Raw genomic sequence first — 21147 nt, 5'->3', positions numbered from 1 at the left:
TCTGAGAAGCCATGGAGTGGTTAAGATTTCAGCTTCCATAAACATAGTTGAGCAAGTGTCTTTGTGGGTGAAGTATCTTTTGGGTATATGCCTAGGAGTGGTATAGCTGGGTCCTGAGGTAAAACTATTCCCAGTTTTCTGAGAAACCACCAAATTGATTTCTAAAGTGTCTGTACAAGTTTGCACTCCCAGCAGCCATGCAGGAGTGTCCTTGCTCCACTTCCTCACCAGCATGTGCTATCACAGAAACCCACTTGTCTATATATGGATGGTATATAGACACATTAACATGTACCATTCTTGTCCTTTCTTTGTTCAGTTTTATTCTATCCTGTTGCATGTCTCCTTTAACATTCACAACTTACTAAATCCACATATTTGTCAAGACTAGGATGTGCTAGCCATTTGAGTGCAATCTAGACCGACTTATAAGTCTACATATTTCAATGGGTTTCCAGGTATATTAATATAGAAGTAATCATAACCTAGGAAAAATTAAAATTTCTTTTGTTGCACATCTTGTGTTTATTTTCATTTTATTATTTGAGATATATCAAAACAATAAATAATTTTTATTGGTTTGATTAAAAACTAATGTACTAAATTTTCCTTTCTGTGTATTATATTGACTGCAGTTCACCAAAACCTAATTGCATATGTGGTTTCCACAGGAAGCTTAGTCAGCTAAACAGACTTTGTTCTTTGAAATTAGTTGTGTTGCATCAGTGCAGTGAAGCAGATCTCTACCTAATTATTAGTATATTCATCTTTCAATTTCTAAACCTAGTTTGAATTTGTTTGGGTTTAGCCCTTATAATCTTTAAATATTTATCTTCTGTAACATTATAATTTGATACAGTTTTTTTTATTTCACTAATTTCTTTTCCTTACTGTGTTGCCTACTAAAACTTAAAAATGCTGCTTCTTGAAAGGAAAAATAAAAATTCAAACTCCCAGTAAATTTTTTCAAGTCAGCCAACTGTGAGAATTACTTATCTACTAAATGTTAAGGGGTTATAGTTTGAATATTTAAATAGCAGAAATGTCAAGGGTAAACTGAACAATTAAGCCAATAGGTTTGCTGGCTATTAATTTTCTGTTTAGGGAGTTTTGTGTGATACTACATTATTACTGGTTTTTCTCCAATATATGCTTTACACTTTAACTTAATTATTAATAAAACTTAGGAAACACAAACACATAATGCCTCAAATACGTAAAATTGCAAATGTTTAGGTTTCTTGCCAACTTTAGCCATCTTGGATTTCAAAGCCAGTAGCAATACTTAATGACCTTTTCTGTTCTTACAGTGGTATACATAGCCATTATTCAATATGCCACAATGAATCATTTTTATCTTCATCTTGTGTCTGCTCAGTTTATATAGAATAAATATTTATGCTTTCTCTGTTTTCAGGGCTAGAAGATTCAGATAGAATAGCTTTGAAGTATCAGCTATAATTCATTGCTTGAAAAAAAGACCTTATACTGATCCTGTGTCGAAAAGAAACCATCTTAATCATTTCAGTTGCAGCTTATAACTGAGACAGCATCCCTGTTTCCTTCTTAAGAAAGTACCTGTAAAGTAGGAAAGCACTGGGGTAATATGTATAGTTTAGTGTTTTCTACATTAAGTTCTCAAAACAGACTGTTACCTTATTTAACACAGGGGTACGATTACCTAATGACCTAATGCCAATTTAGATTTTAAGTTTGCAGCTATAAATTTCAGTGGATTGAGACTGCAAACCCGGCACATTGATTTGCCCATATCAGAAAAATATTCAGCATTTTGAAAGTATTTTGCTGATAGTATATTATTGTTGACTTAGTTGTGGGAACACAGCCCTGATTTTAGCCCTGGTCTTGCTTAAAGCAGTTGACACATTTTAATAGCAATCTTATAACAATGTATACAGGTAAACTTAATTTCACCAATCACTTAAACAACTACTTTTCTAATCATTTAACACTCTTTTTTTGTTTGTGCCTTAATGAAATACAGAAGAATAAGAAAAGAAACATGCTTTTAAAGTATTCTGAATATCATACAATCCTGTTTAATTAACACCAAATTCATATCATATAACATTAAGCATGTTACAATATTTTTTATCATTTTTTGTTAAAAACATTAGACAGTAATGTATATTTTATGCCTAGGTCAATTTTTAAACCATCAAACTCTTGAATAAGCTGAAACTGTTTTCTTTTTAAATTTTTATTATTTTGCACACACACGTGTGTATGTGGGTGTGTGTCTGTGTGTATTGCCAGCTTGTGTATCTGTGTACTACATGAGTGCAGTATCCATGGAGGATACTGAAAATCCTTGAAAGTAGAGTTACAGGGCTACAAGGTAAGAACTGCCATGGGGTGCTGGGAATTGAACACTGGGCCCTCTGAAAGAGCAGCCTTTACTGGTAACCACTGAGCCATCTCTATAGTCCTGTATCTAAGTTTTTCAGTATAAGTTTCTTAATTATAATGCATTATTAAAATGTTCTATCAGAACCTAAGTTTATGACAGTATATTCTGTTTTATTCTAATTTATAGCATTTTTATAGTAAATTTTTATAGATTTACTACAGTAGACTTTGACTACTTATTAGTGTTTTCCTTGTTCATGTTCATTGAGCTCCATGTGGTCATTGTTCACATAAGTAGAATTTATATAAAGCCAAAATTATAACATGCAGCAACATATTCTTATAGTAATTATAGTTACCATGTTCTATTCAGATCAGAGCCCTGGATCTTTATGGTTTTTTTTCTTGAAACTGAACCATGCAAGACCAATATAAAAGGTCTCTTATATGTTGCTTAGGGTTGGAAACATAATTTTATGCTAAAATAAAAGTTTGAGTAAATACAAAAGATAGAACATTAGCAGCTGCTCATATACATTAGAAGTGACTTTATTATGGCTTTTCATTGTGATTCAGAGGTGTCAGCTGTAGTTCCAGTTATGATATTCCTGTTGTTGAAACTAAAAGCAAAGAATAGGCTTTGAGACCTCATACACACATACACACACACACACACACACACACACACACACACACACACACACACAACTTCAGTCTACCTTGATTACCTACTGTGGGTTTCTGTGACTTCCTTGTCACAGTAATGTATCAGTACATTACTAGAAACACTGAGGTAATCCATACCCCATGGGAAAATTTACCAAGTATCCCTCTGTTCTACAATCATTTGCAGTAGGTAGTATCTATCTTAGAGACATCACGCTACCTGCCATACTTCCTATGTTTTGTCATTTATTATCAGTTCTTCAAAGACCAACACGAATTCTTGGTACACTATCTATTTATCTCTTAACATTTAAAATTACCAATACTTTAGGAATAGTATGAAAATGATTCATTGTTTAAATGCAACCCAACTTTTCAAAGTCCTTTAAATTTGGTTTGAATCCAAATACAAATGATTTCTCTTTGTCTTTATTTCAATAGGGAATTCACCGGAGTGTTACAATTAGTTCACTTATGTGTGATAACTTGATCTTGTTCTTTCATGGGTCCACATGTAAGGTTATGCATGAGGAAAGCTTAAGAATTAATCCTCTTACAACCTGTAAACAACAACCAAGTCATGTGCCAACTCTCCTCAAAATGGCTCAAGAAAGACATGAGTATAAACTGACATGTGGGGATTCTTAAGGGGAGAGTTCAAGTGAAAATATAGATCTTAATAACAATGCCAAAATTAACTTAATCTTATTTCTTTGCAGTTACTAAATCTTTAACTTAAAAAAAAAAAAAACCTCACTTCAATGTTTGAAGAAATTTTTAGGTTACTCCAGCCAGTCCGCTTCTATGAAAGTAGAAGATATTTGGAATGTTTTCTACAGTTTTCTTCTATGCATTTACTACTGTATATATTCTCTTTTCCCTGAAGACAGTAAAGAGTATCAATAGAGGCTTCACTTTTATGAAACTTTAAAACTCGGGCTGAAGGTAAAAGAAAATTTTGTTTTAGAAATATCTTTTTCAAAAGATATAAATTACAAAGGGAAAATAGCAATCATTTATTTGTGCCTAGATGGATTGCTTGAGTTCTAAGTCTACTTAAGTCATAGAATTTCAAATCCTGTTAGAAAGAAGTAAAATTAAAAACAAATCTCACAAACACTGGGCTGGATCACACCTGTAGTCCACTTCTCACCCTGAATCAGATAGCTCACTGAAAGAGCAGTGTGCCTTCCTACCACAGCAAGTATGTGGCCAGCTCAGGCTTCAGCTTTGGCTGCACTAAATTCTATTCCTATTAAAACTTAACAGTACTAACATAATTTTTTTTCTTGAATACTATGCTGAAACTAAAATGAAGTGTTTTAGCAACAAGATAAAAAAGGAGATAAGTTATGTCTGTGGATAGGGTCAGTCGCAGATTATACTCCAAAAAATCCATGAAAGAAAACCACATAACCTGCAAGGCCATAGTAAGTGCCAAGTTCCTATCACTTCAAAGGTCCACAAAGTACTATGTAAGGAAGCTTATAAAGACTTGGACTTAATGTATGCATGTGTCAAAGAGTTGATACAATGTGCAGTTTTCAATAACTACAAAGTGATCTGAAACCTTATCTGGTGCTTGTGGATTATAGTCTCTCTCTGGCTCTCTGACTAAGGGATTAATAAATTCATTGTCAAAGGAAAAATACTGTAAGTAAAAATGCACCGTTCAGCAAGTCTACTGAACACAGGGAAGTTCAGAAGCATGGCAACCTGGAGATTATCTGTGGCTCACGTAGATACGACTGAGTGGCAGCTGCCAGGAACTTGCTACCGACTGCCCAGCATCACAACACTGTTGCATAATCTGTCACTCAAGGAAGAGATCAAATTTCCCAATTCTACATAGGGTTTACAGTAAATGTAGAACCCTTTCATATTATCATAACATTAACGTATTATAAACTGAGTCATCACAGTGGAAATTAGCTGATGTAGCATGTGTGCACAATAATCCTGATTAAAACAAAACAGCAGATGATAGAAAAAAATGAATTTATTATTTAGTTGTTAATTATTCCACTGTACATGCTGTACAGAACATAAAACAGTTTACTCCTAACACTGAGGAAATATTAAGTAAGGCAATATTAAAGAATGGCCAAGATCAAGGCTATTTATGTCAGTGATGCTTAACAGTTTTTCCCCGTCATCACCTCATACATTTTTTAAGGAAATACTTTCCTCTAAAATTTTACTGCTAGACGTGGTTTTGATGTGGTCTCACTCTGTGGCACCCATTGAAGTGGAACTCACAGGAATCTTCCTGCTTCAGTTCAGTGTCTGAGTCTTGAAACTATAGGCATGAGTTACTACACTCAGTTTATAATTCTTAGGGTGTTACGATGATAGGAAATGGCAAGATGACAAAAACAAACAAAACAAACTAAACAAACAAAATAACCATGACAATCTTCCACTGTCTTTTATGAAGGTAAAACATAATAAACAGTAAATTAATTACACTGTCTAGTCCCTAGTTTGGAATTCTGACAACAGTTTTGAAAACTTGACCTCATTCATAATACAGAGCACTTTAGGGAGGATATATAATTTATCAGTTAAAATGCTTAAATTTAGTATACTAAGATGAAATAGCCTACAGAGTCAGAAATGCTAAAACCTACTTCTCAGTTCTGCCTACATCTGAGAAAGACACTCATCTTGCAAACCCCTGCCCGACTAACCTACTGAGCACCCTCTCCACTACCTTGCGATATAGACAGGGCACTGTCAAAGTTGTAAGGGTTGTGATGGTATCCAACCTTATCAAATTGTCCTTAATGTCATGAAAAATGCAGCTCTTTAAAATACAAGAAAAAAAAAACACCCTGCAAAATAGAATTGATTTTACAAAGAAAAGAGTAAGTTAGTTTTGATACAACACGAGGAGAAATTAAACTACGGTTAATGGTGCTACACACATGAAAAAAACCCTGCTTACTATTTCTATATTTCTGCCTCCTCTCCCCGCCTTCTGTTTTTAAAACCATCTGACTTTAACAAGACACATCTGAATGTATCATAAGTTAATTCTTTATCAATTTTCATACATCATCCTTTACCTTGGTCAGCCAGCTGAAAATTATGTAAGCCATAAATTAGCTTTAAACAAGCTCGGAATCAGGCTGGAACTGGTTTTCGAATTAAAGAGCCTTCAGTATATTACAAGGTGCTGTCATTTTATTACCCCAATCAATTTTGTGTGGCCCGAGGTAGAAGGAAAATGAATGCTGTCTTCATTTGCAATGGGTTTATCTCCTAAAGCAGGCTCTGGAAACATAACTGCAGCAATGAATTGAAAGCTAAGGTTACATTTAACACTGCCAACACAGAAAATTGTTACTCGTTAACAAAGTTTGAGTTACAATAGAAAAAAAAAAAAAAGACAAAGAGCATTTGCAATAATGGCAGTTAAGTCAATGTATTTAAATAAATTTAAAGAGCCTTCAAAGGAAAAGAAAAAGGATCAAAGAACAGGATCACCATTCTCAGTGCTTTATAAGTATTAAGCAATTCATCAATATATATTTCAACCTTAATCTCAATGAAAAAATATTTGTTGTTCTTATGTTCAAGTGTAGTCAGACAGAGCCTAGATAACACTCAGTGTAGCCCTCACCCCCCACCCCACCCCCTAGACTCTAATCAGCCATCAAAGGAGTTTGACTAAGTAGACATCACTTGCTGTCATCATTTTAGCCTGACCACCGAGGCAGAGAGATGACCTCACTTGCTTTCTTAAACAATTTTCTCAACAACTGGGTTCCGAGACTGACCACATACTGACTAGCAAGCATATCCAAGTCTATTCAAAAGAATAACTGTTCAGGAAATGTGTCACGCTAAGCTCCCAGTGTTACATACCTGTAATCTCAACACTTGGGAGGTACAAGAGATTTAGCAATTCAAAGCCTCTTTGGTTACATAACCAGTTTGAGGCGGCCTTGGTTGTATGAGACCCTATTGACACTATTTCAAAAACTCCAAATAAAACTAAACTAAGTAATACCAAAAAAAAAAAAAAAAAACCAAGATGAGACAGTAGAGGGGTCACCAAGTGAATTTAGAGGTGAGTTCCCCTTTGGTGACAAATCACAGTGTTAGACATCTACTCTCATAGAACATGGGAATTAAGAAATATTTCTGTTTTGTCAGGATTTACTTAGCTTTGTGCTACTCCATCTGGTGTTGTCATGTCTCCTTCTGTAGTGTGAGTTTCACAAAATGGTCCCACATGTCTATAACTTATCACAGATTCCCTATTAATCACTGGATTTATCAAGTAACCATATCATAGTACTAAAGATCTTGATAAACTCAACTAATAAATGTTGGCAGGCAGAGCACTCACTGGCCAACACTGACTTAGACATGGCTCTGTCTTTAACAAGCTGTGTAAGCTTGTGATTACCATGAATCTCTAAGCTAATTTTCCTTATTAGTGAAAAATTCAAGCATTTGGACTATATTAATATTCTTTGAATTTTTTAACCACATAAGTACCAGTAAAACTAATTAAGTAGTTTCTGTCCCCTTTTTGTTCTAAAAAGAAAAACAAAACAAAACAGGTTTCCCCTCCCCCACCTAACAAAATATATTAAATAACTATCATTTTTAAAGGCTGCAGGACTTGCAATCCCTGCTAGGGAGTGGAGACAGGGAATGCAGCTTGAGCCGACTAGCCTTGTTTGCTTGACAATCTCCAAGCCAAATGACAGACTGCCTCAAAACAAGGTACAGGGAACCCCAGAGACAGTACAGACTGTCTCTGGCTTCTACACGTGTACATTTATATTCACATGCATAAACTTTCACACACACACAAGCACTACAGGCCCAGACAATGAAAAGAACAATTACTGATATGCAATATTCAGATTCTAAACAAATTAGACACTAGCTGGTTCATTAGTGGATTGTTCATCTTAAATTTAAAAGAATTTCTCAGGAAATCTTTTTTTCATGGGATTCAGGCTGCCTATAATGATATCACATATGGATACAAACTGGGAGAGTAGGTTTAGGCTTGCATCCAACTAGAAGATACAAATATAGTTCATCAGGGACTGAGGGACAAGAAGTACTGTTTTCAGATCCAAGAATTAAAAACAAAGTGTGGATAATATACCCATTGAAGAAAACTATGAATGCTAGGTAATATTTCACAGATATACTAAAGTGTAACTTTTAGCCTCAAGAGTTATATATATAGTTATCAAATTCTAACAGACAACAGAAGATTTAGCACAGCTTATGAATAACGTGTAAAATTTTAATAAATTATGTGAAACTGCGAACATGTCCACAAAGACAAAGTAAACACTCAAACACTTGTGGGCTATAGCTTCCTGTACAATTTTGTGCAGAACACGAGTTTTTTTCTGCCAGATTCATTAAACAGTTTTAGGCAAACCATATATTCTTCACTTCAGAACTAAAGATTTTAAAATAAACTGAATTTCTATTTTAAAAATATTTGTTATAATCAAGTTATATATTAATAGTCATGCTGAGTATACTAGGTAGAACAAAACTATTTCTAAAAATACATGATTATTATATTTGCTGAATAGGTATTTTCTTCTCTTTTATAGTTTCTGCATATTTGGGTCATGGCTGGCACAGATTTATACACCAGACAATTTTTGTGCATCAATAAATAGCCTAAGGCATATAAAGCACAATGCAGGACACAGGACCCATATTACTTACATACTCCCTTTTCCAGAATAATGCTTTAAAAGTAATTTCAAAAGCAGCTAAGCAGGAATCAGGCTAGCTGTGGAGAAGTAGACAGCTAAAATATAAAAGATAAGTTTAACACCTGGCCCTTTGTTTTTGAGAGGATAGGAAAAACCCTGACATAAGAGTTTTCAGTCTAGCTAGGACAGATGACTTGGGCATAAAAGATGCCAGCTCTGAGGAAATCCAGCTGAATACCAAGATGAACAGCCTCACAAAAGAAGCAGGCACGGAACTCAGGTTAGTCCTAAGGATTGTAGAGAAGCCAGGATTTAAGCTGGAGGCTATGGTTTGGACATGATTTTTCTCATCTAAAAGTTGTGCTGGATGCTTGGCAGTGTTAAGATATTAGTATACTTATAGTTTAAAGGTCTTTAGGCCATTAACAGCGCTGTTTCCAGGAGTAGGGGATGGCATTCTGATCCTGCCTAATTCTAATGAAGATTGGTACAAAGGAGTAAGTCTGATTTTAGAGCCCTCCCCTCCTGCTCTCTCTATAGATCTCCCTTTCAGTGACTCTCTGCCTGTGTGATGTCATCTACCATGCGACTCCTCTACCAGAGCTGAAGCAATGCCATTGGAGGACTCTGACATCCAAGAAAATTTGTTTTCTTTATGAATTAACTTGCTCAAAGTATTTTTATTATAGCAACACACATGGACAAATATCCCAACAAGGCATTGTGTAACGGGGATACCAAAGCACAGAAGAGAGAAAGTGAGAGATAGGGAATAGAATGAAACAGAAGGAGGAGAGGAGAGGAAGAGGAGAGGAAGGTGGCTCTTTTTCACCTTCCTTTCTGTCCTGGATTTTCTGACCTGGAGTGTGACAAGTGATCCTTTGAAAATGACGGAAAAAAGGTATACACCTTGTTGATGGGAACAGAACCTTAAGAATGGGGAAAAATGAAGTGGCATTTTTCCTGAGGTAAAAACAAAGACACAGATGGAAAGACATCTCTCTGTCTGTCCCTCCCCACGTCCCTCTTTTTACTTTTTGAGACAGAGTCTCACTATGTGGTCCTTGCTGGACTGGAAACCAGGTTGGCCTCAAACCTACAGCTTGCTTCCTTCTCCCGAGGGCTGAGGTTGGAGGTGTGCACCACTATGCCTGGCTACACAGCACTCTCTCTTCCTGGGAGACCTATTTTATTCAGATCCTTAACCTGTCTTAGAGTACAACAAAATGAACTGTATTTAAAGGAGTGGCAAGAGAGACGTGGTGAATATTAAACTTGAGTTATTAAGGAGCAATTTGCTGCTGTAGGCTCTTGCAACTGCCTAATTACATTAACAAAATAAGATGAAGTTTAATACCTGTACTTACAACTTGTTACATGACACCTATCCATCCTGAGTATGTATGTGTGTGTGTATGTATTTTATATATATATGTATATATATATATAAAATACATATGTATTTTATATATGTACATATATATATATTTGATAAGCAGAATGTTGGCTATTTGTTCTAACTACCTTTGTAAACTTTGTAAACCCTCAAGGCACACAAGAGGCTACAGCAGCCTGGCAAAAACAAAAAAACCCAAACAACAAATAACAACAACAACAACAACAACAACACCCCCCAGAACAGCTGTAACTTCCATTTCATACCCACTATGCCCTCAGACTTCTCTAAAGGCCTTAAATGTAAATTATATCCTAAAGGCTATAACATCCATTCCCAGAACCAATGGCCAGGCCCTGACCTCCAAGTTAAAAAACAAAAACAAAAACAAAACAAAAACAAAACAAAAACAAAAACAAAAAACAAAAATACCCCACCACTCCTTGAGTTTACCCCAACAATCAGACCACACAATCCCTCAATCCCAGGCCACCCTGGAAAGCTCCTCTCCATCCTCAAGAAACTATAAAACCCTGAGTTCTCCCTTCTGGTTTTTTTTCCCCCCTCTCAATAAATCTCTTGTGCGGGGTGGGGAGGGGGGAGGAGGGTTGTGTGCTGTGACTCTTTGGTATCACTACTGCCAAGATGCCATTTGGAACAAATTCCAAAACAAATTCCTGGGTAAACTTTCCTGGCAGCTTGCCTACTGGGACCAACATTGAGTGGCTTACTACCACCAGCTCAAGGAATTCAGTGTCCACTTCTGGCCTCTGTAGGCATCTGTATTCACACACACATTACCCCCTCAACCACCCACCCCTCAAGCACACATACATACACATAATTAAAAAGAAAGCATGGTGGAAACTGTGCAGGTTGCACATGAGGAGATGAAGAGCCAGTAACTGTTGAGTATGGTAATATGGATCAAAGTCAAAGACCTGTAGGACTTCTAGCGAGGGTCCTGCGAGTCATGGAGGAGAGCAAATGCCGATTGTTCCTATGTACGTCGTGGGGATTCTGAATCTTCAATGCAACTACAGAATGAAAGGTTGACTGTACTGTTCTCATGCTATAAAAATGGAACATGTACTCTGCAACAAATTCATCTTTTCATTTTACGAATGTATGTATAATCAAAGGTTCCATATGTATGGAATGTAAATGTCATGGACACTACCACTCCCATTCGTGACACACAGTCCTTTCTTCCAAAGGAAGGACCCAGCAGCTTTGGTGCACACTTGAGGCTATGTGTGCTCCTCAACATTGGGGCTTCTCTGTTCTTCTGTGAAGTGGCTTTCAGTTTCTTGCAGATCATGAAGCAGAAATACAGATTCAATGAGTAGGACTAAAGGTTCTTGTGTTTCTGTGCTAATGGGATTGGATTTTTAGGTATGTGATGTTATCGCATCTGAACTCAATGCCTGCTCATGACTAAAACTTGAAAAGAATTGGGGAGGACATGGATGTTTGAATTTAAGAACAAATGGTGTAGTAATTCTGTCAGATAAAGCACATTCTTGTTCTTAAAAAAAAAAGAAGAAGAAAGCATGGAAACTTGTATATTGTGTATACAGTTATCTTAAGGACATTCGCTATATAAAAAACTGATAAAACTAAAATTTTGAAAACTACGCATAACAGGATATGGAACTAAAACATGAGTAGAAAGGCAGTAGATAACCAGCATTTATAATTGCAGTAAACTGATTTCCTTCTTTATAACACTGTGAATATCCCACCATGATCTTACTCTTGTGACAGGAAATATTTGTATCTTGTTTTGATCCTTTAGTGGCACAACCCCAGGTTGGCCTTGACCTTGTACATATTCTTCCAATTTTACACTCTCAAGTATGAACATTACCAGAATATAACACTGTGAATGGCTGTATGAAATTTTCTTTACTGACTCCAACGTTATTCTGAAAATTGGAGTCAGAATGAACAACAAGCAGAAAAACAAAGAGAAAAACAGAAAAATGTGTCTTTAAAGCAGAATATTTTATAATACTTATTATTTTAAATATTCTTGCTGTTTTGAATTATTACTTCCTAGTTTTATAGTTCAAATCAACAAATAATCTGCAAATATATTTACTTCTACATAGTTATCTTATTTCTACTATTACTTTCTACTCTAATCTACTAGAACAGAATTTCGCATCCTGTACCCACCAAGCTGGGTATAGTGGCACATCCTGTACTATCAGCTCTTGCTAGGCAATGCTAGCCTGTGTAGAGAGGCCTGAAGATAGTGCTAGAGTGAGACCCTGTCTCCTAAATAAACAGGCAAGCAAACAAAACCCATTAGATACTATGACAAAATGAACTCAGGTGATCTTTCAAAAAATTGTTTTTGCTTAATATTATGTGTGTGTGCATACACATGCACACATATGCATGTACACACACACACACACACACACACACACACACACACACCACGAGGCTCCTGTCAAAGTCGGTGTGGAAGTCAGAGGTTACCTCTCAGGAATAGTCTCTCATTTGCTTAGTTAGGGAGGTCTCTTTTGCTATTCTTGCTTCATTGCATCCTACTGGCTAATGGCCTGTGAGCTTCCAGGCCATTTCCCTTTTTCTACCTCACACCTGTACTCAGATTACAGATTCACACAAAGTGTCTGGGTTTAGACTTGAAGGATAGAATCTACTTTGTCAGGCCCGCACACCAAGTGCCTTTATGCAATGAGCTATCTCACTGGCCTGATAAATTAATTACCTTAAGTATATCTTTGGCTGGTATTAGTTTAAAATTTAATGTATTTTATCTCCTCATTTCAATTTTTAACTAACAGTTCAATAAATTATAAGGAAATAATGTCTTTAAAGTATCAGAAATGTTCTCTTGTGACTCCAGAATAGTTTCAGTTAAAAAATGATTTGAATGTTTCCTCTAATGTTCATATCACTTAGATATTTTCCTATTATTCCTATTAGGCCTGATAAAGCCATTGTTGAAATTTTGACCTGCTATGTAATACATAGGACCACCATTTTATATTTAACAGGAAATATACATTATTCCTTATGTAAAATACAGCATAGGATAATATGTAATTTTAGTTGTTAAGAGAACCATAAATGATCGATCTGGTTTAAATTTCTTTATTGTATATTGATACCTATTGTTGCCTCTTAACTCTAGGAAGAAATGGATGTTTTTCTGCAGGGAAAGTTACACACAATCTCAACTATCTAATGTAAAACTCCGAAAGAAACAGGAAACTCTATTTGTTATGTTTGCAGGAAATTGTGTTTCACATTGATATTGCTTTATAAAAACATCTTATATCAGACACGTCATTAATTCTGAATCTCAACTGCTGCTACAAAACAAGCTGAACCTTATAGAACATGAACACTCATTGAAGGTCACAGCACTGTAGTTAAATCTGAGCCCTTAGAAACAAAATAATCACAGGGGGTAGAGGGTGGGAGGGACTTGTGAGGAAGAGAGGAGGGGAAGAGGGAAAAGAAGTGGGGGCAGGTTTGGGAGAAGATTGGGGAGATGCACAGAAGGTTAGGAAATTGAACATAAGTGTGTAGTAATGGGAGATGGGGGATTGGAGGTAGCCAACATATAGTCTCAAGACTCCAGGAAAGCAAGAGGGCCCAGGACCCAACAGGGATGACATTAGCTGTAAAACCCAAAAATATGGGAGGGAGAACCTGTTGAGACCATATCCAGAGGTTAGGCATGGCCCCTGGTTGAGGGATGCAGCCATCCATCATTCTCAAAAATTTTAACTCAGAATTTTTACTCTCGCCTAAGGAAATACAGAGGCAAAGAGTAGAGCAAAGACCGAAGGAAAGGGCATCCAGAGATTGCACCCGCCTGGGGATGCATTGCATATGTAGTGACCAAACCCTGCCACTATTGCTGATACCAAGAAGTGCTTGCTGATAGGAGTCTGATAGAGCCGTCTCCTGATAGGCTCTGCCAAAGCCTGACAAATACAGAGGAGGATGCTCGCAACCAACCATTGGAGTCCCCTATGGAGGAGTTAGAGAAAGGACTGAAGGAGCTGAAGGGGTTTGCAACCACATAGGATGAACATTATCAACCAACCTGAGCCCCCAGAGTTCCCAGGGACTAAACCACCAACCAAAGAGTATACAAGGAGGGACCCCTGGCCCCAGCTGCATATGTAGCAGAGAATGGCCTTGCTGGGCATCAATGGGAGGAAAGGCCCTTGATCCTGTGAAGGCTCAATGCCCCAGTGGAGGGAAATGCCAGGGTGGGGAGGTGGGTGGGGGAGCACCATCAAAGAAGCAGGGGGAAAAGGGAAGGGATAGGGGGATTCCAGAGGGGAAACCAGAAAAGGGGATAACATTTTAAATGTAAATAAATAAAATATCCAATTAAATTAAAAAAAAATCTGAGCCCATCTATTATCCTGAGCAGATATAGCTTTCTTCTACCCCATAGGCATATTTTGGTTTTATTATCATTTAATTATTTTCTTATCATACAATATCTGTGATTATATTTAATGACAAGTGAAAATTATTACTTAAAATACAACATACTTAGTGATATACATTCTAATTTTACAATTGTCAAATATGAATTCACTGAAATTCAAGTAGCATGACAGCACAGTACACATGCCTGTGTCTACAGCTCCCAGATTATAACTTCTCTCTGCGTTCACTCAGTTTACCTTAGGTTAGAAGATTTCCTTAAAGGGTTGTATCTCACAATGACACATATAGAAAAATGCCATGTGGTATACTAAAAAAGCAAAACACAGAAGCTAAAAAATTATCTGATAGGCAAGAGGATATAACCTTAAGGTACAACATACAAGTTATGACAGAAAAGAAGTCACAGACAGGTTGGTGTGATGCTAAAATACTTAAATTATACATTTAGTAAACTAGAGTAAACAAATTACCCATATCTTAACTAAAATGCCTGCAATCTTCTACTGGCATTTAAAGCAAGAACATAAATGACGCAGGTTAGGTTGCCACTTTCACAATTTACAATATGTTAATTGACTTCAGCCAGGCTAATCATCTATTGCACATGATTGGTGAACACTGTAAGCATCACTATGTCAGACACCGTGTTAGAAGTTTAAAGAATTCTTTACTTGCTTTTTGAAAACTATTATAAAACATCCTTTTACATTAATGCTTGGATTTTAAATGTGTAAACTCTTTGCCATAAAATGAAAATAAATAAAATGATAAAATGCTATTTCAGAATGAAGGGCAGAAGGATGCTGGCAACTTCTCAAAGGCATTTCCGTCTAGGGTACCCTACTGCACTTGTCTAATGTTCTCAGGTCTGATTTAGTGTCTTGTCACATGTGGCATTCCATAGCATGGTACAGAAACTCATCAGGCCCACATCACCAAAGTTAGAAAATGGCTTTGCTATTTCAAATTTGTAATAAGCATATTTTGAAAAGTAATTTTTAGCATTTTAATTCTGAAATTATTTTAGAGTACTTTGGGAAGTAATTATCTATATTAAAATATTTTAACTATTTTGTATTTTGTAAAGAAATATATCAAAAAGGTGTATTATAAACATTGACAAATTTTATCTGAAAAAATAGTATTTCTAGGTATGACTTGGTGAAACATATGTTTAATTATATTATATAATCATGTATAAACTGTAGATTACTGAACCAATGAGATCAGTAAGGATTCCAGTTGTACTGTAAAAGAATGACCGTAGAAAATCTGTTTTGCTAAAATTATTATTTAATAAAGTATTCCTATGAAACTGAAGCATATAACATCCTAAAGTAGGCAGTTTTTCTATTAATTAGTTCAGAACATAAGCAACAATATACAATAGCCGTTGTTACTGTTGGCTTGTTTTGATAAATGTAGTCCTGCTATGTAGCTCAGACTGTCTTTAGTCTCTTGTAGATTACCTAGCTGATTCTTTTTAACTTCAACACTGGCTATAATTCTGGAACATAAATGATACATTACTAGCAGCCCCAAACTTCAACACTCAATTAAAAACTACAAGGTGAAAAGACATTTATACATTTCCCCACCACCACCAGGGAAAATGTTGTAAGAACTACAAACATGCTTAGCATCAAAAGCCCCATCAATAGGAAGCTAGGAGGCTTAACTCTATTCTCTAGCAAGCAGGAAGTCCAAAGTTTACATGAAAAACAAAGTACCTGGAACAGTTAGAGAGAATAATACATCATAGATTAAATGTTTAGACTTTTAGCAAGGGGCTAGAGAGATGGCATTGGCTGCTCTTCTAGACAGAGGCCCCAGTTCAATTCTCAGCACCTGCATGGCAGCTCACAACCATTTTTAACTCCATTTCTCGGAGTTAAAAATCCTCATACAGACATGCATACAGGAAAAATACCAATGCACAGTCAATAAATAAACAAATAGACTTAGCAAGTCTACCTTCTATCACAGATTCTTTTTTCTACAGAACTCCCATGCACAGAACAGTACAAAAAGCTTTTCCTTTCCTTCCCTTTTCTTTCTACATATTCTTACATATCTTAAACAAGAGGTTAAATCAAAACTCAGAAAAGATTAGTGAAGAACATTTCAATAAACTACAATCACTGTGATAAGTGCCAAAACTACCACATCAGGACAGGAAATGGTATTTTACATGAAAATCATTTCTCTTTCAGCAATGCTAAATTCAGAAACCTATAATCCAACCTGTATGTCATATAAAATCACAGAGGTCAAATGAATAGTTAAAGTATTAGAAAGTCCTTTTTATGGGTCAGTTATAAGCTTCAAATTTAAAAGAACTTTTAAGCATAGATCATTTTAATATTTTTCATAAATCTTCACAATACATAAAATCTAGACATTCAATCTCCCATATTATTAGGTTCAATTAAATGTGCTTGTTTAAAGTATTGTAGCAAGATACTCCTTGGGGAAAATACTGTATTAAGTTCCCAAAGAGGAACAAATGTCAAAACTATTTACTTGAAAATAAATACATTGATATTTTCTTTTTAACATATCAGTTATAGAATTTTAATTTCTCATTGCAAAAAAACCATGCAAAATAAATCCATTAAGAAATTGTATTCCTCCTACTAAGGCAATTCTGTTCTAAATGATCATCAAGAAACTGATGGGGCTGGTGAAATGGCTCAGCGGGTAGGAGCACTGACTGCTCTTCTGAAGGTCCTGAGTTCAAATTCCAGCAACCACATGGTGGCTTACAACCACCCATAATGAGATCTGACGCCCTCTTCTGGTATGTCTGAAGACAGCTACAGTGTACTTATGAATAATAATAAATAAATCTTAAAAAAAAAAAAGAAACACCCATTGCATCAGCTGGTATGTAATGTGTATGTGGGTCCAGAAAATCTAACATAAGAAATTTAGATAAATTTTCTATGAATAAAAGTTAACAGTTTATTACTGTTCAAAAGTGTAACACGCTAGAATGAAAAAGGAAAAGAGAATCAAAGAGAATTCTCGCACTTAACTATGTCTGTACATGACAGGGCCAGAGGGAGATGCCATGTATCCTCCCCTACCACTCACTCTCTTACTAAATCCAGACCTATGTTGGCTGGACTCACTAGTCAGCCAGCTCCAGAGATCTGCCGGTGTCTGCCCCTCCCAGTGCTAGGGTTACAGACACGGATTACAACACCAGGCTTGTGTAGCTGCTGGTGATCTGCACTTATGTTCTCATGCTTACCTGCACAGTATACACTTTACCCACCAAGCCATCTTCTTAGTCCCTGTACCTGTGATATTCTTATTGGAGGTACATACCACAAAAATTAGGAAACTGCATTTTATAAAATAGATGTCCTATGTTTATTAAAAATTGGTATGTAATTCAAAATGTCCTATGTGTATTAAAAATTGGATGTAATTCAATCTATGATCCTATTAGTACCATTTTATATTAAAGGGCATTAGTGAGACAGAACACTGGAATGAAACTGAGCAACAGAGGGAATGTGTGCAGAGAAGCTTTCTGATATTTGTTGGTTCTATCTGTAAATGTAGGATGTTGGGATGATGGTTATTGCTAGGTTTTCATACAGAGCTGTGATTATATCTTCAGAGAGACTCCTCAATTACAGGTCATTTACTATTTATACCCATGGAATAAATATATTAAATTACTCACAAATTGCAAAAACATTAAGTGTGTTTGTCACTTAATATTATGTACCTATTCTTTAGTGCTAAATTTGTAGGAAACTCCCAAACCATTACTACTGAATAGCAATGTAAGTGACCCAAACAAAACAAAGTCAGTTGTGATGAAATTAGTATTATAAAAATTAATTGTATTTTTAGAAATATTGTAATTTTACAGAGTCTAGGAATATTTTAATTTTATGTACATTATAAAATAAATTCAGGCATAGAAATTAAAATAGAATGTTACATAGAATTAAGTTAAATGTCACGTTGTTTCACACTTTATTTGGAGGTCTCTGGTGAAAAGAACAATAAAAGAGAAGTAGGTCTGGGAGAGCTCTTCAGACAGCTTCTAAAGTAGAGAGGACTGTAATGGAATGAGAGTGTGTGTCACTAAACTAAGTGTCAGGAAGGAAGGAAAGAAGGAAGCACCTGGAAGACTCAAAGTGATTCCCCATGTCAAATAAGGATGGTGAGGCTTCTGAATGTTGCCGGGCATTTGGTTTGAATAGATGGATGGAAGAAGAGATGCAGGGCAAATGTAGATCATAGAGAGAAAGAAAAAAAAATGCTTAACTTTTGTAGGCACAACGCATTAATGAATAATAGAAACTATTTTGTAAATAACCAAATATTTTGAAGCTTAAGAAAAAAGTTTAACAAGGCATCTGTATTAAGCTAGAATAAATCTTGACTACTTAAGGATATTTCATATTCAACAACATTGTAAAAATAAAATTAACTTTTAGAGTAACAATTTCATCAAATTTGACATCAATTCTGTATTGATTCAACTTATTTAAAAATGGCTCTCATACTAAAATAAGCCTTTATTTTCCTTATCACTGTATGGGATAATAATATTTTAACCTATGCCTGATCCTTATGTCCTCATTCAAATATATTCAGCACTTCTGAGAAATAAGAACAAGGACCAAGAATCTAGCTATTCTTTCATGGGTTTTAAACAAAAAAAACAAATAGAAGCTATAGACTTCCATAATTTAAAGGTAAAACACTGACACACCAAAGAAATTCAGAGTTTATTTTAGAAGGTAACTGTTAAACGTACTTGATTTTTATACTTTCTACTTAGCTAAAATAAGTTTAGATTATTAAAATTAAAATTTTTAAAATGACTTGAGTCTATGAAACAACCCTAATATATTTACTTCATCTTAAGATGAATAATCTCCAAAATAAAATAAGATTTTATTGTTAAGCCCTTTGACTAACAATTGTCCCCTGATAAGGCCTCAAAGTACTAAATTAGCTGAGAGACGTTATCCTATTATAACAATAGTTAATATGCTAGAAAAATACAGAGGACATACAAAATAGCTGAATGCTCTATATGGAGGAAATTTAAGTCATCTAATATAATTTTCTTCTTCATTCTTAAAGTCAGAAAGAACGCTGTAATATTAAAAAAAAAAAAAAAAACCCCTGTCAAGATGAAAGGAACTGATTATCTTTTCTTCAAGCTTTTCATCCCTTACCTTAGAAGATGAAGAATCACATTCCTGACATATCCATCCATAGCCTGTTTGTTTAGGAGATTTTTTCAAAGGAGGATCTAAACAGCCAAAATGGTAGCACAGTCTGCATTCATCACATCTGTAGGGTAAGCAGAGTCATAGTGTATCTAAATGATGCAACTATTTATTTGAAAGACAAAAGAACAAAGTGTTATGCATAATGACTTTAACATATAATTCTAACCTTTGCTCAGGAGGTTCTGAAATTAACATTTATCATAAAGATCTAAATCTTAAATAAATATTATAGACAAAAAATTGAAACAATACAATTGGCAAGGAACAACATTCTGATAGAAAGTTAACAGTATATAAATATTAAGATAGGAATGAATATATATGTAAGCATATGTGCAAAAATTAGCAATCAAAATTCAATTTTGAACAAATAGAATTAATCATTTATCCAGTAGACATTTCACAGAAGTCTAAACTGTAATTTCTGCCATACAATTTATGCTTCATTTTTGTATTTTTTTCCAGGTTAAAGTATACTGTAAATGAATTTTCTAACATTTATAGCATGCTAACACAATCTTCAGCAGACACAATCGTTTTATGTTAAGTAACAGAATATTTAAATATGCAAGAAGCCACTTGAAGGATTGGATATTACTCTCACTAGTTTTTGTCAAGTTCTCTCTGTGTACTTGGTGTTTCAAGCACTTCTGAGGATACTTAGCACTCAGCAGATGTTTTGATAGTGTCTTGCCTCATATGATGTACACAATCTAAGAAAACTACCATACCTATTCTTTGCTTTAGACAATCTCATCCTGCTGACAATGAAGAAAAAAATCTGTATTATTTCAGTGTTTTAAAAATGAATTTTGCATCAACTGGAATCAGAAGATGAAAATTGATACATCTTACAAAATGGGTTTTATTTCTGATTTTCTTTATACTTTAAATTATAGAGGAGTACTTTTTTAACCAATCAAATTCTCTTAATTACTGATTTCTCACGGTTTAGAGCATAAAAAGTCAATTAAGTTACAACTAAAACATAAAGGAAGCAGGTTAAGCAGGTTGCTTGAGTACAACACAAAATTCCTATTCAATAAACATTGGGAAATACAGAAAGGAGTTATTCTCATGTATATGTCCAAAGAAAAGTAACTTATATAATGATCACAATAAAGAAAACAATGATCTATATTTTTAGTCAAAATTTCTCACCATGCTACAAAAACCTAGCCTGTCAAGGAATATTTCAGAATTCCAGAGTCAAGTCATGCAGGCACATGGAAGTGTGAGATAGTGATCTGCTATGACTTACTCATCATTACTCTATAATTATAAG

At 35.2% G+C, this 21147-nt stretch overlaps 1 protein-coding gene across 7 annotated transcripts in view; it reads right to left on the bottom strand.

The window, feature by feature from the left end:
- Phf14 (PHD finger protein 14) overlaps nucleotides 1-21147 on the bottom strand; it is a 169153-nt gene that overhangs the window by 14830 nt on the left and 133176 nt on the right. For 4 of the 7 annotated variants that reach the window (XM_021190300.2, XM_029535674.1, XM_021190299.2 and 1 more), the window contains one exon: nucleotides 19806-19923. In XM_021190300.2, coding sequence (XP_021045959.1) covers nucleotides 19806-19923 — 118 coding nt within the window. Of the gene's footprint in view, nucleotides 1-19805; nucleotides 19924-21147 lie in introns of those variants that run through there. The other 3 variants (XR_003843301.1, XR_003843299.1, XR_003843300.1) reach the window with 1 other exon arrangement.

This window comes from Mus pahari, chromosome 2, assembly GCF_900095145.1.
Source record: "Mus pahari chromosome 2, PAHARI_EIJ_v1.1, whole genome shotgun sequence".
NCBI classification, from domain to species: Eukaryota; Metazoa; Chordata; class Mammalia; order Rodentia; family Muridae; genus Mus; species Mus pahari.
The sequence above is the reverse complement of the archived record's forward strand: the minus strand, read 5'-3'. Positions and strand labels throughout refer to the sequence as shown.